The 15,329-nt window shown below is 31.4% G+C and overlaps 2 protein-coding genes across 2 annotated transcripts; both read left to right on the forward strand.

The window, feature by feature from the left end:
• Nucleotides 1–275: 275 nt before the first annotated feature.
• On the forward strand, nt 276–2,082 carry LOC145570820 (uncharacterized). The gene is made up of 3 exons (XM_081629952.1): nt 276–448; nt 871–1,153; nt 1,334–2,082. The coding sequence occupies exons 1-3, from the start codon at nt 276–278 to the stop codon at nt 1,472–1,474; spliced, it is 597 nt and encodes a 198-aa protein (XP_081486078.1). The 3' UTR covers nt 1,475–2,082.
• A 3,070-nt stretch (nt 2,083–5,152) lies between these two features.
• LOC145571914 (uncharacterized) lies at nt 5,153–6,727 on the forward strand. The gene is made up of 3 exons (XM_081630940.1): nt 5,153–5,388; nt 5,790–6,054; nt 6,238–6,727. The coding sequence occupies exons 2-3, from the start codon at nt 5,791–5,793 to the stop codon at nt 6,376–6,378; spliced, it is 405 nt and encodes a 134-aa protein (XP_081487066.1). The 5' UTR covers nt 5,153–5,388; nt 5,790; the 3' UTR covers nt 6,379–6,727.
• Nucleotides 6,728–15,329: the final 8,602 nt, after the last annotated feature.

A 15,329-nucleotide genomic window follows, 5' to 3' on the forward strand; every position in this document is an offset into this window, starting at 1 on the left:
AGACGATTTTATCTCAAATCTTTAGCAAGGAGGTTGAGGAATTCTTATAAGTAGTATATTGTTGTGTCGTGTCCAAGACTGTCAACTCTAGTTTTTCCAACCCAAATTAGTTATTTTAATGTTTGATCCCCGTAACAATAATTGAAAGGAAATTGGAATCTAAGTTATCTAACCATTCTAATTAGCTCAAAAGATGAACATGAAAAAAAAAAAAAAAAAAAAAAAAAAAAATTATTATAAACACCCCTAAAGTCCCTAATGGGCCAAGCCCTTAAATGTTGTGTTGTTGCGGAGTGCAGAGTAGCGGAGGCCCTAAAATAATCGACATTAGTTACCACGCAGCATTATTCAGACTTCCAATAGAAACTTCGAATTTGCTTCCAAAATTGACAAATTTCACCCTTCCGAAATTTCGAAATTGCTTCTCAGTTCACTCATCAATCTTCAGGTACGATTTCTCTCTCTTCACTGTAATTTCCATAATTTGCTCATTTTCGTATAATTTCTAGTATTTTGATTGTACTTGAATCAGAAATTACTGAAATATTGTTGAATTTACATCCAATTGCATCAAGAATCTTGAATTTTACTTCCAATTTCATGATTAATGCCCTTAAAGAACCCTAGTTTTTCAAGTTTCATCAGAAATCTTCAGGATGCTTGGTTTTGTTTTCAATTCAACTTCAATTTTTAGGGTTTTTATAACTGTGCTGCAACTTATGCAAAAAACGAGATTAATTATGGACAAAACACCTAGGATTGACAATTGGACTGATGAATTAGGGTTTTATTCGATTGTTTGTTTAATTGAGAAAGTGGTTTGGTGAGAAATTCATAGACCAATTTGTTCCCACTGTTTAATTTGAGCAGGATGTTTGATCAGAAATCTGCCGCGGTGCTATTTCTGGTGAGCCCTGTTGTAATATTAGGGGGTTTTCTGGCCCAATATACGTCGTACCCGTTAGCTGGGGTGAGGGTTCTTATGGTTGGTTTTATCTGGATGCTGCTGGGGACTCTGTGTAAATTCATGTTGCTGCACAGTGGTGCTGATCGTGTTCCCAAGTTCAAGGAACGAAGCCTTTATGATCTCGGTATTTCTCTAGTTAAGGCCTTTGGCTCACTTCTTTCTATGCTCGGTGTCATCTCAATCATGGTATACATACTAATCTTACTCTGGTTTACCGCATTGTGCCGTTGCATTGCTTATAATTTTCGTTTGTAGATTAAAAGAAAAATCAGATGCTGGCTTACAACATGTAGGAAACAAGATACAATGTTTGCTGTTAAAGTCTATCTGTTTTAAGGTATTCATTATCCTGTGATCTTCGTGCAGGAAGCTAGTGCATATGTGTGGGTTGGAGTTGTAGGGAGTTTCATTGCGTTCATCGGAGGTTTGGCATATCTATTCAAGCAGTTATGGATTGAGCAATTGGAAAGAGAGTGGCTTCTTCAAGCCGAGCAGGAGTCAAAATAATTTTTTGGTTGGTTTAATCTGCCCTCTAGAGTATCACACATCTTGATTTTCATGTGCCACTTTTGACACTCCTCACCTTACCTTGCTAAATCATGTGGTGTAGTTCAATTAACCGTCTTCTAGGATGACTTTGGGATATATTGCAGATAAACAGCGTAGTTGATTATGTGTTGTCTCTATATAGCAAATTAGAGAACTTGAGGTCTTGTTGACTTTCTATTGATAAAATCTCGTGATTTAAGTAACATGAAAGTATTAAGCGATGTCAATAATTAGTTCTAAGGAAAAATTGAAATAACTGGTCCTAGCTATTGCTGTTTCCCTACAAACAGTCCCACCTAATGGTTATCTTAGGTTGGGCCAAACTGTGAGATTTTACTGTGATTGAAATTTATCTGATGAACCAATTGTACCCTGCACAAATGAAACAAAAATAACTAAATTTTTTTAAAAAATGTATTGAAATTTTTTTGGTAAAGGTAAAATTTGTTAAGTGAGATTTTGTTCACATGCATAGAAATTAGCATTTTATTATTTGATTTTCCTTCGAATTTTTTGGTGTCCAATTATCCATGTCTTGATTTTGAGTGATGGGGACAATAAAAGTCAAATTCTACCGTTTATTTGAGGAAAAAAAAAAGTTGCCATAGATTTGTTAGTGTCAACTTACAATTATCTCATTCCCTCTTTTTAATTTGATATTTGTTTCATGAAAATAATAATTACTTAATGGTATTCTGTTACTCCGTAGTTGGTATTGAATGAAAAGTTAATGGATGGAAAGAAGGAATAGGGAAAAAAAACAGAAAGAAAAGGCAATAATGTAAGTTTTAAAAAAATTGACTTTCTCAAATGTTTGGCATATCCGCATATGGGAAAGGTAAAACGGTACAAATATATGTACTACGTATAAGGTTTGACATCAGTTCGTACTTCGTTGATATCAACCTTTCTTTACCAATCTACCTTCCAGAAACCCGAGTATGACATGTCGAAATATCAGCAAAGTTGTATACAAGACAATTAAATATAAAGCAACAAATTAAAGTAGTAAATACATATAGCATTTAATCAAATAAGGAACAACTCCATGATATAACGTCTTTTAGAAAAAAAAAAAAAAAAACGGATAGGACCATATTTTTTAGGGAAAGCTTTAAAAACTACAAATGAAGAACATTCAAACTTGCAACCTATTGCAGGTATACCCACTGTTAAATTTTCAGAATCCCCCATTCCCTCGGAAGTTGTTTACCACCGGGAATGATAATAAGGGTTTCGCGACAAAAATAAGCTCTGGAAGCAGTAGAAACCATACCATTGATTTTAAATATCTTTGAGAATTTAGATTTGATATTGTAAAAAATGATGGTGGAATTGTACTTGTTCCAGAACAAAATTTGGTCATCTCTTGATTTGTTAGAGTATTTAAGAGATCAAATTGCAACGCTAAATAATTCCCTTTCCAGAGGCCACAATTCTGGACTCCAAATGGTTGTAATTTTCCTCCATGGTCTTTCACCTTGTAGTCTTTCATCACCCGAACTTGATATATTGCACCTGTAATCACGAGCATTTGATCTTCCTCTCGAAAAATCGTCTTCAAATCATGTGTCATTATATACAAGCAACCATCAAATGCCCCTAGCTCCCACAAAAAATTATCTTGTCTAAGAGAAGTAGGCAACACAAATTGGCTCCATTGTTTGGTTACACCTTCACCGAATAGGAAATGAAATCGATGCTCATCAACAACTGCAGCGGGTAAATACCTTGTTAATTCCATCACATTAAAGTGGATGTTCAAAGATCTCCAAGAATTGACCATCAAGCTGTATACCAAGATTTGACATGACAATGATTCAGCACCATAACATGATATTAGCATAACAATCTTGTAATCGTTATTAACATCATCGAAACCAAATCCAGAATTTACAATCAACAATCCATTGTTTGGAAAATCATTATCTAAAAAGTAAAAACCTATTTTCTTGTAAACTCCAATAGATGGATTGAATACCACGTAATCTAAGTAAAATCTGTCAAGCCATTGCAAGATCCTATGAAAGTGTACCCAACAATTCGTTCCCCTTGTTTTGGAGGATAACGGAGTTCGAGTTGTTGGATGGGCGAAGAAGATGTTGATAGGGAGGCGGAATCCAAACAGTAGAGACGAAGATGATACAACTGGAGAACATAAAGTTTTTAATCATGGGAAGATAATTTTAGGATACGGAGATGAAAGTTGATGAATTCTGGACTTGATATTAGGGTTTTGAAATATTTGGATACACACTTTAAACGGAGGAGTGATCGATCTAACTGGTAGTTTTAGGAGGATATAGGAAATTATTTCTTCGGGAATTGCCAATTCAAGGGATAAGCTGGGTTTTATAGCCATCTTAGATGAAGCTCTAAGGTTTAGATTTTTCACTGGAAGAAAATAATACTCTCTATAGAAAACTAAGGAATGCTAGCCATTTAAAATTTGTATTTTGTAAATTACAGGCATTTAAATTCAAAATTGCAAATTGCAGCCCAATAGTTGTTATAAATTGTAAATTGCAACCCAATTAAACTTTTGGTTTCTAAACTGTGCCCATGCTTTTTAAAAGTCTAAGTTGTGCCCTCAACCTCACTAATTTTTTTATTAACAATAACCTTTGACGTTAACAATAATCTTTTTTTATATTATTTTATTTTTTGATTTTTTAAAGTGTTAAACCAATTAGAAGGGGACATGTGTCAAATTAATAACGCCACGACACCATTGCTGATAAAAAAACTTAACTTTCATTAACGGATATGGTTGTCAAAGGGTATTGTTGATAAAATATCGTGAGGTGGAGGGCACAGCTTATAGCTTTGAAAAAAAAACATGGGTATAGCTTAGAAACCGAATAACTTGGAGGGCATAGCTTGGACAAAACCCTAAACTTTTTTATCGGTTTGCGTGTCGAAAAATATTCAGTTAAGGTTTTAGGGGCCATTTTATCTCTAAAGGTTTTGAATTGAGTTTGGAATTAGCAAAAACTAACATAAGTGTCTCGTTTTGCGTAACAAAAATGTATCGATTTTGGGCAACTATTTTTTCCTATAAAAATAAGGTACTTACGTTAATTTTCGCTAATTTTAAGCTCAATTTGGCTCCATAAGGTTAAAAATGGCTGCTAAAACCTTAAGCGAACATTTTTCGACATGCAAACCGATGAAATCCATGAATTCTGAACATGATATTAGGTTCTTAAAGTATTTTGATACACACTTAAACGTAGGAGTGAGCTAACTGGAAGTTTCAGGAGGACATGGGGATCTACGATGTCTTTAGAAATGTCCAATAAACCAGGTTGAGCCATATTCAGTGTCTTTTTACGAGAAAAAACTAAGAATTCTTTAATAATACAAGTATAATAGTAATAAATTTATGACAAATTTAAGACGAGTTAATAGTATGATTTAATTATAATTAAGAGTATTTATACAAAACTTCATAAGATAAAAAATAATCTTTCCAAAAATATATCATATCACACATATCTTTTCCATTATTGATTTTATCTCAAATCTCTAGTAAGGTGGTTGAAGAATTTTTGTACGTACGTAGTACTTGAATATTGTTATGTCGTGTACTCGTGTGCTTTAATATTTCCAACTCAAATTAGTTCACCCGTAAAGTCCTTAATGGGCCGAACCCTTAAATGTTGAACCAACATTATTCAATTAGAAATTTGGCAGTAAATAACACAATCAATCCTTTCTACTTAACGTTTTTACTTTCACCTTTGATTTACTTGAGAAGTTGAGAATTGAGATACAGAATTGAGAATTTCATCCTTCTGAAACCCAAAATTGACAAATTTCACCCTTCCCCAACTTCGAATTTGTTTCTCACTTCACTCATCAATCTTCAGGTACGATTTCTCTATCTTCACTGTTATTTCCATAATTTGCTTATTTTCGTATAATTTCTAGTATTTTGATTGTACTTGAATCAGAAATTACTGAAATATTGTTGAATGTACACCCAATTGCATCAAGAATCTTGAATTTTACTCCCAATTTCATCAGTAATGCCCTTAAAGAAACCTAATTTTTCAAGAATCATCAGAAAATTTTCAGGATGCTTGCTTTTGTTTCAATTCAACTTCAATTCTTAGGGTTTTGCAAAAAACGAGATTAATTATGGACAAAACACCTAGGATTGACAATTGGACTGATGAATTAGGGTTTTATTCGATTATTTGTTTAATTGAGAAAGTGGTTTGGTGAGAAATTCATAGACCAATTTGTTCCCACTGTTTAATTTGAGCAGGATGTTTGATCAGAAATCTGTTGCGGTACTATTTGTGGTGAGCCCTGCTATAATATTAGGGGGTTTTCTGGCCCAATATTCGTTGTACGCGATAGCTGGGACGAGTGTTCTTAGTATTGGTTATAACTTGATGCTGTTTGCTCTCGTTTATAAATGCATCTTGGTGCACAACAAGGAACGAAGCCTTTATGACCTTACTATTTCTGTAGTTAAGAATATTGGCTCACTTCTTTCTATGCTCGGTGTCATTTCACTTGCAACCTTGGTATACATACTAATCTTATTCTGGTTTACTGCATTGTGCCATTGCTTACAATTTTCGTTCGTAGATTTTAGAAAGAAAAAAAAACAACAGATGCTGGTTTATAACATGTAGGAAACAAATACAATGTTTGTTATTAACATCTATCTGTTTTAACTTATTCGTTGCTGTGTAATCATCGTGCAGGATACTAATGCGTATGTGTGGGTTGGAGTTGTTGGCAGTGTGATAATCCTCATCGGAGGTTTGGCATATCTGTTCCAGCAGTTATGGATTGAACAATTGGAAAGAGAGTGGCTCCTTCAAGCTGAGCAGGAGTCAAAGTAGTTTTTTGGTTGGTTGGTTTAATCTGTCCTCTTGAGAATCACACATCTTGATTTTCATGTGCCACTTTTGACACTCCTCACCTTACCTTGCTAAATCATGTGGTGTAGTTCAGTCAGCCGTCTTCTAGGATAACTTTGGATATATTGCAGATAAATAGCGTAGTTTGTTGCTTTTGTTATCGTAACTGTATAGGTGTTAGTAACGTCGTTTTTAGGAATGGTTGGAGTTATGCATCTTTTTATTGAACTTTTTGTTACGGGTAAATTGGGTTTGTAACTTTGTATAAATGATGGGTTATGTGCTATTGTGCATTTATGCTGTGTCTATATAGCAAATTAGAGCTTTTGTTGAATTTCTACTGATAAACAATTAAACACTAGTGATTAAAATAAACGTAACATGAAAGAAAATTGAAATACATGATTCTAACTATTGTTGTTCTGCTACAAACAGTCCCACCAAATGTTTATCTTAGGTTGGGCCAAACTTTGAGATTCTTTTGATGATATTGGGCCAAACTTTGAGATTCTTTTGATGATATTGGGCCTAATGACTTGTTTACCTACTATAATGACCTTAATAAGTAATGTTCTCTGTATTTTTTAAATGAGTCATTTTGATTTGGCCCACTACAATCAAATACATCTCAAAGTTTGGCTCAATCAAGGATTATAGATGTGATTATTTTTAGTGGAATGGTAACAGTTAGGACGGTTTATTTCAAAAAATAATAATAAGTCCAATAAAAATGGGATAGGTAAAGTTGTACATCAAATCTTAGTTTTCAGAATAACTATACTTTTTTTATATCAAGCTTCAATAAACCGAGTATGGCATGTAGGAATATCAGTAAAGTTGTATACAAAACAAATAATTACAGAGTATAAAGCAACAAATTAATTTGATAAATACATATAGCACTAAATCAAATAAAGAATAACTCCGTGATATAACGACTTTAAAAACAAATGTGACTAGATATTATATTTCTTCAAAAAAATATTATTATTTTTTAGAGAAAGCATTAAAAATTACAAATGGGAGAAGAGCATTCAAACTTGCAGCCTATTACTTTTCGTTCCTTATTTTTTCAGAATTTCCTCGAAATTGTTTACCACCAGGAATGGTAAAAAGGGTTTCGTGACAAAAAGCTTTAGAAGTAGTAGAAAATCTAGAAACCACACTATTTGATTTAAGTATCTCTGATGATTTAGATTCGATATTGCGAAATATGATGGTGGAATTATACTGATCCCATAACAAAATTTGGGCATCTCTTAATTTGCTAAGAAGTGAAATGGTACCGCGACGAAAACCCCTGTTCAGCGGCCACAATTCTGACTCCAAAGGATTGTAATTTTTGTCCATGAGTCTTTCACCTTGTAATCTTTCATCACCCACAAACTTGATATTCTTTATCCATATACACGAGCTTACCAATTTCTTCCCTTAAAGAACTTTTCGATTCACGTGTAATTATATACAAGCAATCATCAAAAACCCTTAGCTAATATAAAGTATTATCATGTGTAATAGAAGTAGGCAATACAAATTTGCTCCATTGTTCAGTCTGAATATCAAAACAACCAATTACACCATCACCGAATAGGAAATGAAGTCGATGTCCATCAACAACTGCAGCCGAAAAATACGTTGATTGCATCACATGAAAGTGGATGTTCAAAGATCTCCAAGAATTGGTCATCAAGCTATATACAAACATTTGACACGAAAATCCAACACCAACACATGTTGATATTAACATAACAATCTTGTAGTCGTTATTAACACCATCGAAACTAAATCCAGATTATACTGAAAAACTTCCATTGTTATCTAGAAAGTAAAAACCTATTTCCTTGTGAACTCCAATAGATGGATTGAATATCACGTAATCTAAGTGAGAGTTGAGCTGGCATTGGTATTGTATACAATGCAAGCCATTGCAAGATCCTACTAAAGTGCTTTCAACACTACTTTTATCAGGATAGACAGGTGAAGGAGATGATAGAGAAGCTGAACCTAAAGAGTAAAGACTATGATCATACAAATAGAGAATGTAAAGTTTTTCATCATGGGAAGATAATTTTAGGGTACGGAGATGAAAGTTGATGAATTCTGGACTTGATATTAGGGTTTTGAAATATTTGGATACACACTTTAAACGGAGGAGTGATTTAATAGGTAGTTTTAGGAGGATATAGGGAATTATGTCTTCGGGAATTGCCAATTCAAGGGATATGCTGGGTTTTGTGGCCATCTTAGATGAAGCTCTCTAAGGTTTATATTTTTCACGAGAAGAAATATAAAGGAGTTATGTATATTTATAGAGGATGGACTAAGGAGTTATGTATATTTATAGGGATGACTTTTCAATGGCTACATAAAAAATGTAGCCACTGTAACTACTTTTAATCTCAACCGTATAAATATTAATGATAAATCTTATCCATTCATCTATTTGACTATAATTTGTAAAACTGCTTTATTTTGGGGGAAAAAAAAACCTCCCGATTGTCTCTGCCATTGATGAATTTCATATTCAACCATCAACCTAAATCTCCATTAAATTACCATAGAAGAACAATAAACATGGATAAGGATTAATGTATAACTAAACAATCAATGAAAACTGCCAAGTGCCACTAATAACCTTGAAAAAAGGAATACAATTTTATGCATCGGATAGTTTAATACGGAGTACAGTATATGAGAAATTGGATAGGATCAAAATTTATTCTTGCACTTAATGGGTTTCATGTTAATTGGATAGATTGGTTCTTCATACTTTGCAGCAAACATTAATGGAAGCCAATGAAAGCTTTCGTAGTACTCCAGTTATTTTTAATTTTTGGGGATTTTTTTTAGTCAACTTTAATCAATGGCCTTTATTTACATAATGATAATCAAGGGTGTAGATTTCTTTTTATACACTGGCTACAATTTTAATGTATTTTTTTTTTTTTTTTTTTGACAGAGGCTACAATTTTATTGTAGCCATTGCAAAACTGTCCTATTTATAGAGGATGGACTAAGGAGTTTTGTATATTTATGAACTATTAAATATTCCATAACTGCTTACGCATTAGTTTCCTAATCTTTTATAAGATATGAGATAGGAGGGAGCTTTTTTTTTTAAATAATAATAATAATAATATAATAATAATAATAATAATCTTTCAAAAAAAAAAAATTAAATTGTCAAATCAATAAGATAATGAAACATGTTCCATATAATCTGTTAATTAGGTTACTAATTGATTGTAATTTGTTATAAGCGGATAGCCCAAAAATTGTATTATTTTGAAATAATCAAAATATTTGTTGTAAAATAAAGAGAAATATAAGAGAGATTGATAGAGAATATATCTGTTCATATTATTCCATATGATCGGGGTATATATATACATAGAATATTATAAGTAGGGTTTGCTTAGATAAGAATAAACCCTAGATCTAGAATATTCTGGAAACATACAAAGAGGATAATGGATATCCACACAATATTTTCACAACACTCCCCCTTGGATGTCCATTATCAAAGATTGTGCCTCGTTAAAACCTTATTAGGAAAAATCCTGTGGGATAAAAACCTAATGAAGGAAAAAGAGTACAACATTCTTCGTAATACGCTCGAAATGCTGCCTCGCTAAAAACCTTACCAGGAAAACCCAATATGGGACAAAAACCATGGTTAAGGGAAAAAGAGTGCAGCGCGTAATTTCTCCCCCTGATGAATGTATAGCTTGAGGTCTTCTAATGCAATGAATCCAATATAGTTGAGTGTCTTCACACATGACGCAGAATAATATCATTCCTTGATTTTAATTTCGAGTCTTCCAAATCTTCAAATTTTTACTCAAACAAGTGAGTCTTCATATCACCAAACCTATAACAATAATACATGTGTTTGTCCACATTTCATTCAAAATCTCTGTTCAAAGTTGCCTTAACTATTATACTTATGCCTTCTTCTGGAGGTCATGAATAGTCGAAATTGATGATCATTATAATTTGATTAAACATTCCTTAATAATAATATGGCAACCCATGATATTATTAATGTTGATTTTTCAATATTGTATGAAATAATAATATAGCACATGTAATTATATACATTGATCATGGTTCTTCTGGACCATGATAAAACAGTCTCACGCATAAGTATCTTGTTGATTCTTTAGAATATTTATAATTAACACGATAGTTCTCTTTCATATACAAATAGTAATTCTCATTACTAACACTTATATGCTCAAACTTCAGGTTGAGATGTCAATGATTTAGTTACATAGACTTTTCAAGAATTTGATAGTAATTGCATTATTCAGGAGATAAACTTTGTAGGGCTGGATATTTAATAAATACGTCGTAAATAAGTTCTTCAGGAACTCTTTGTACATGATTCATAACGTGCAATTAAATAAGTGTCATCAATAATTTCATTACAATTATAAGCCCATTGGAATATAAATATCTCTTTCTAATTTTTCATCAAAGTTGTAAATATGTCTTACTATACTTTGAATGAACATTCACATACACCACAACCATTGTAAGAAATTAATCCATGCAATATGAGATATATAAAACATGATAACATATTAAACAAATTATACAATGAGTAATGCATCTAACTTTCTACATATGCAATAAACCATTAACCTATGACTCACATGCACATGAATATAAGACTCAAAATGATGCAAGACACTGTACAGTGTGGATTTAAAAATCCATATTTCATTGGACTTCGGGTCCATGATAAACTTATGATCATTATCATTATGTCGACATCAAAATGTACATATATTTCAGATCCCTTACTTATTAGTCCATTCCATTATGCATATGCATATTATTCATCGGTTCCATTATGTACCGATATCATAAAATTCCTTTAACTTACATTCTACATGCTATTTTACTATGATATCTGAATACATTTTCTCATTGGTACCATCATAATTTTTCTTACATCATAGGCCATCTATTATAATAATTCAGATATCTATACCACTTTTAGGGTATTTCATACACTATGGTGTTTATATACTATTACACTATTAGTGTCAACTGCACTATCTTGCCAAATATCATATCTATTAAACATATCTTTATTTTGGAACCGATCATATACAACCTACACTTCAGGTGTAGTGATTCAAGTACAATTGGCAAGATTTTATCTCAATGTATACACATAATTAATATGACCAAAATGTATCTTTAATGCTATGCAACATGAGTCATAACTGAATACAAATCAAATCATAGATGTCCAACATATCTTGATAACATATATACAAAAGTTAGCATATATATAAGTTTTCAAACTACCATTATAGGGATCATATATATTCTTTATTTATTAATTTAATTTTTTTTTTCAATTTTCCCAACTTTTGCTATTTCTTCTCCCCCTAAGTTGGTAATATATCTCTTTTATAGGAGCGTCTAATTCTATACCAACTTAGTATATAAATTTGCATTAAAATTCATTTCATTGGGAGGATCACAATCAAAATTTATCTCTTCTGGAGAACAATTTCAATGAAGAATTATTTATTCATTAACTTTATATTTCATGTGTATTTAACTATTTATTATTAAATTTTCAATAATATTTTCTCTTCTGGAGACCAATGTCAATGGGGAGACATATGTTGTGCAGGTGTACGTTTTTCTTTCTTCTCCAATTTAATATGTGCTGACATATAATAGCCCTAATCAAAAGAATTGTTATACAAGCATAAATCACTTGCTCGTAATTCTAGTAGGTGATGATCTTCTGGATCGTTAAAGACTTAAATAGTGTATTTGGTGAGCTTCTGATCACTTGATAGTTGACAATAATATATAAGTTATTTTGGTCAACTTTTGGTCAGCCATTACTCCTTTATATAAAAAAATCAAAACATATTAAATCTTGAAATTTTCATCAATACAAATTACTCCCTCCGTCCCCAAATGATAGTCCCTTATGGGCAAAAATCACGGGAATTAAGAAACTTAAATAAAAGTAGTAAAATTACATTGGAAAAATAAATTTACATTGGGTATGTAAAATAGTAGAGAGAGAAAGTAATAAAAGTACATTGGAAAACAAAATTTATATAGGAAAGATAAATTTGCACAAATATTGTTGTAATAAGAGAGAATTTTGATAAAAAATTGATATTAATGGTACTTGAAAAAAGCAAATGGGACTATCATTTTGGGACTAAAAATAAACCATAAGGGACTATCATTTGGGGACGGAGGGAGTATTACAACTCACAATCCAAATATAACCCAATCTCAATATTACGTCTTGCCATTCAATTCATTTTATATATTTAACATTGAGAAAGCGTCAGCACATTATCAAATGAAACTTCAGGTTTCCATTACGGGTAATTATTATTAAACCCGGATGGCCTAATTTAATTATCACATCCAATCACTTCTCTAAATTTGAACTCTGGTCAGTTTTCAACACTAGTGATTACTTTATTAAACTTACTATTTGCATGACCATGAATGTGATGTGATTTTAGAATACCAACATGTGTTTTTTTATACAATTGGCAAGACAATCAATTAATATTTTATCCAATAATTACTCATACTCTACTGGAGTTTAAACTATAAACATGATACATGTTAATCTTGTTGGATAATTCATACTCTTCTGGAGTCTTTTATATAATCATGAAACATATGAACTTTACTAAAAGTGATTTCTTCTAGAAATGTAATGATATTTACCACTTCCTCAAATTTGTCATTGTCAATAGTGACTCCTTTCCTTTTCAAAGATACTTAATTATCTTTAGAACCTATTGATTTATCACGCTTCAGGCATGCTATAGGTTCATCAGCAATTGATGTTGTACTCTTAGGACATCAACTTTAAATTAGAGCATTTACAACTAGTATATGATAAATGTCATTTGTTTATATCCATCTTCAGGATGGTATCATTTCAAAATATTTAATGAACATGTGGCCACTTCTATTAAATAAATCGTTGATATTTAAGTTATTGTATGTATCAAACTGACCATCAATATATTTTATTATTTATATGCAAGGGTTACATACAATCTCCCCCTAATCCTTGCATATGGGGGTATGGAATGAATCAATCTAACAACCTTTAAAATCCTTGCAACTTTTAAGCCATAAATTCTTTTGGCAATGTCATGTATCAAGTAACATGTTCCTTTTAGCAAAAACATGCTTATATAAAATTATACTTATAGAACACTTATCATGTTCTTCATGTCCAATTACATTCATCTTAAAAAAAAAAACAAACCTCTTATAATTATGTATAGTTTCTCACAATGTCATGTTTAATTAATTGAACTCATAACACACTTTTTGCTATATATTTAATTAATTAAGGAACTTCAAGTCCATATGTATGAGAATATATACCAATCCATCTATATTTTTCAGAAAGAGAAGGTAAAAATAAGACATGAATACTCTTTATAAATATATGGAACTTCAGGTCCGCACATCATATTCAATTTACCTTCGTAGGTACATAATACTATAATTGAATTTAATCACACATCAATCAATATAATGTATATAGTATGCTTCATAATTTTATCAACTTATAAGGATAATAATAATAGGTACATAATACTATAATTGAATGAGAAGGTAAAAATAATATGAGAACTTACTACTTCACACTTTAATAAAAACATACCTGAATCGATTGAATCAACTATACTGTCGGATCGATAAATTATATCAATATATTGTTTGATATAGCTTAATTAGAAAATAGAAACAAGCACATAAGCAACCAACATTAACACGTTCACGTTAGTGGAAAACCACATGGTTCATATCATACTTGAAATATAAAAACATAATTCAATACATAAATTATAAGTAGTTTCACATGTGCCTTAGGCTTTCTTCGTATAATTTACAAACATTCAAGGCATTAGACATGGGTAAATAATTGCTAAATCAAACCATTCATATTTGCTATCAAGCATAGAGAAATAACCAAACTCATTTACGGATAGGAAAAGTAATACCAAAATCTAGCAAATATATGTAATACAATTTCATGAAAACCATACTTTCATAAAATTAACCCCAATAATAATTCTAAATACCCTTTTAGATTCAAACTAAACAAAACTCATAGTCAAAACAAAACTACTAGTTAGTTATTCTGCATCAAATTCAACTATTCCCAAATCGCTCATTGAACTCCAGGAATAATAAAAATACGAAAATTTGGGAAACAATATAAACATATTATGTAAAGGTTTAAAATTAACAATAACAGGATAGTTGAGAATAAACTTTCCTGATATCAAAACCTTTCCCACTCTAAAAACCAGCCTTATCGTCAACTTCATGTTATTAACGTCAACTGCTAGCCTATAACTCATGAAAACGTCAATGAAAAGAAAATAAAGTATAACAATAATTTAAGATAAACAAACCAATGCAACCGAAAAATAATACGAGAATTCTTTGTAATTAAATAAAGCGGCACTACCATTAACATTCCAAATTATTAATACCGTGAGACTACTTATACTAGTCCCAAATTAATTAATGAGGATTGGGAATGATATGACATTCTTGAAACGTGTGATTTCATTATTAGAAGATCAAAACCCATGATCAAGATTAATCCCCTTCTAATTTCTTCCCAAGATGCGACACAACAAGATAATAGTGAGTATAATTTAGCACATTCAGTATACAACGAATTAATCATTAACCTAAGAAATCAACAATAAAATTTACATATTGATTAGAGCTTTGGTGCTGATAACGTGTTATAAAATAAAGAGAAATATAAGAGAGATTGATAGAGAATATATCTGTTCATATTATTCCATATGATCGGGGTGTATATATACATAGAATATTATAAGTAGGGTTTGCTTAGATAAGAATAAACCCTAGATCTAGAATATTCT

The sequence above is a fragment of the Chenopodium album genome, chromosome 12, assembly GCF_948465745.1.
Source record: "Chenopodium album chromosome 12, dcCheAlbu1.1, whole genome shotgun sequence".
Lineage (NCBI taxonomy): Eukaryota > Viridiplantae > Streptophyta > Magnoliopsida > Caryophyllales > Amaranthaceae > Chenopodium > Chenopodium album.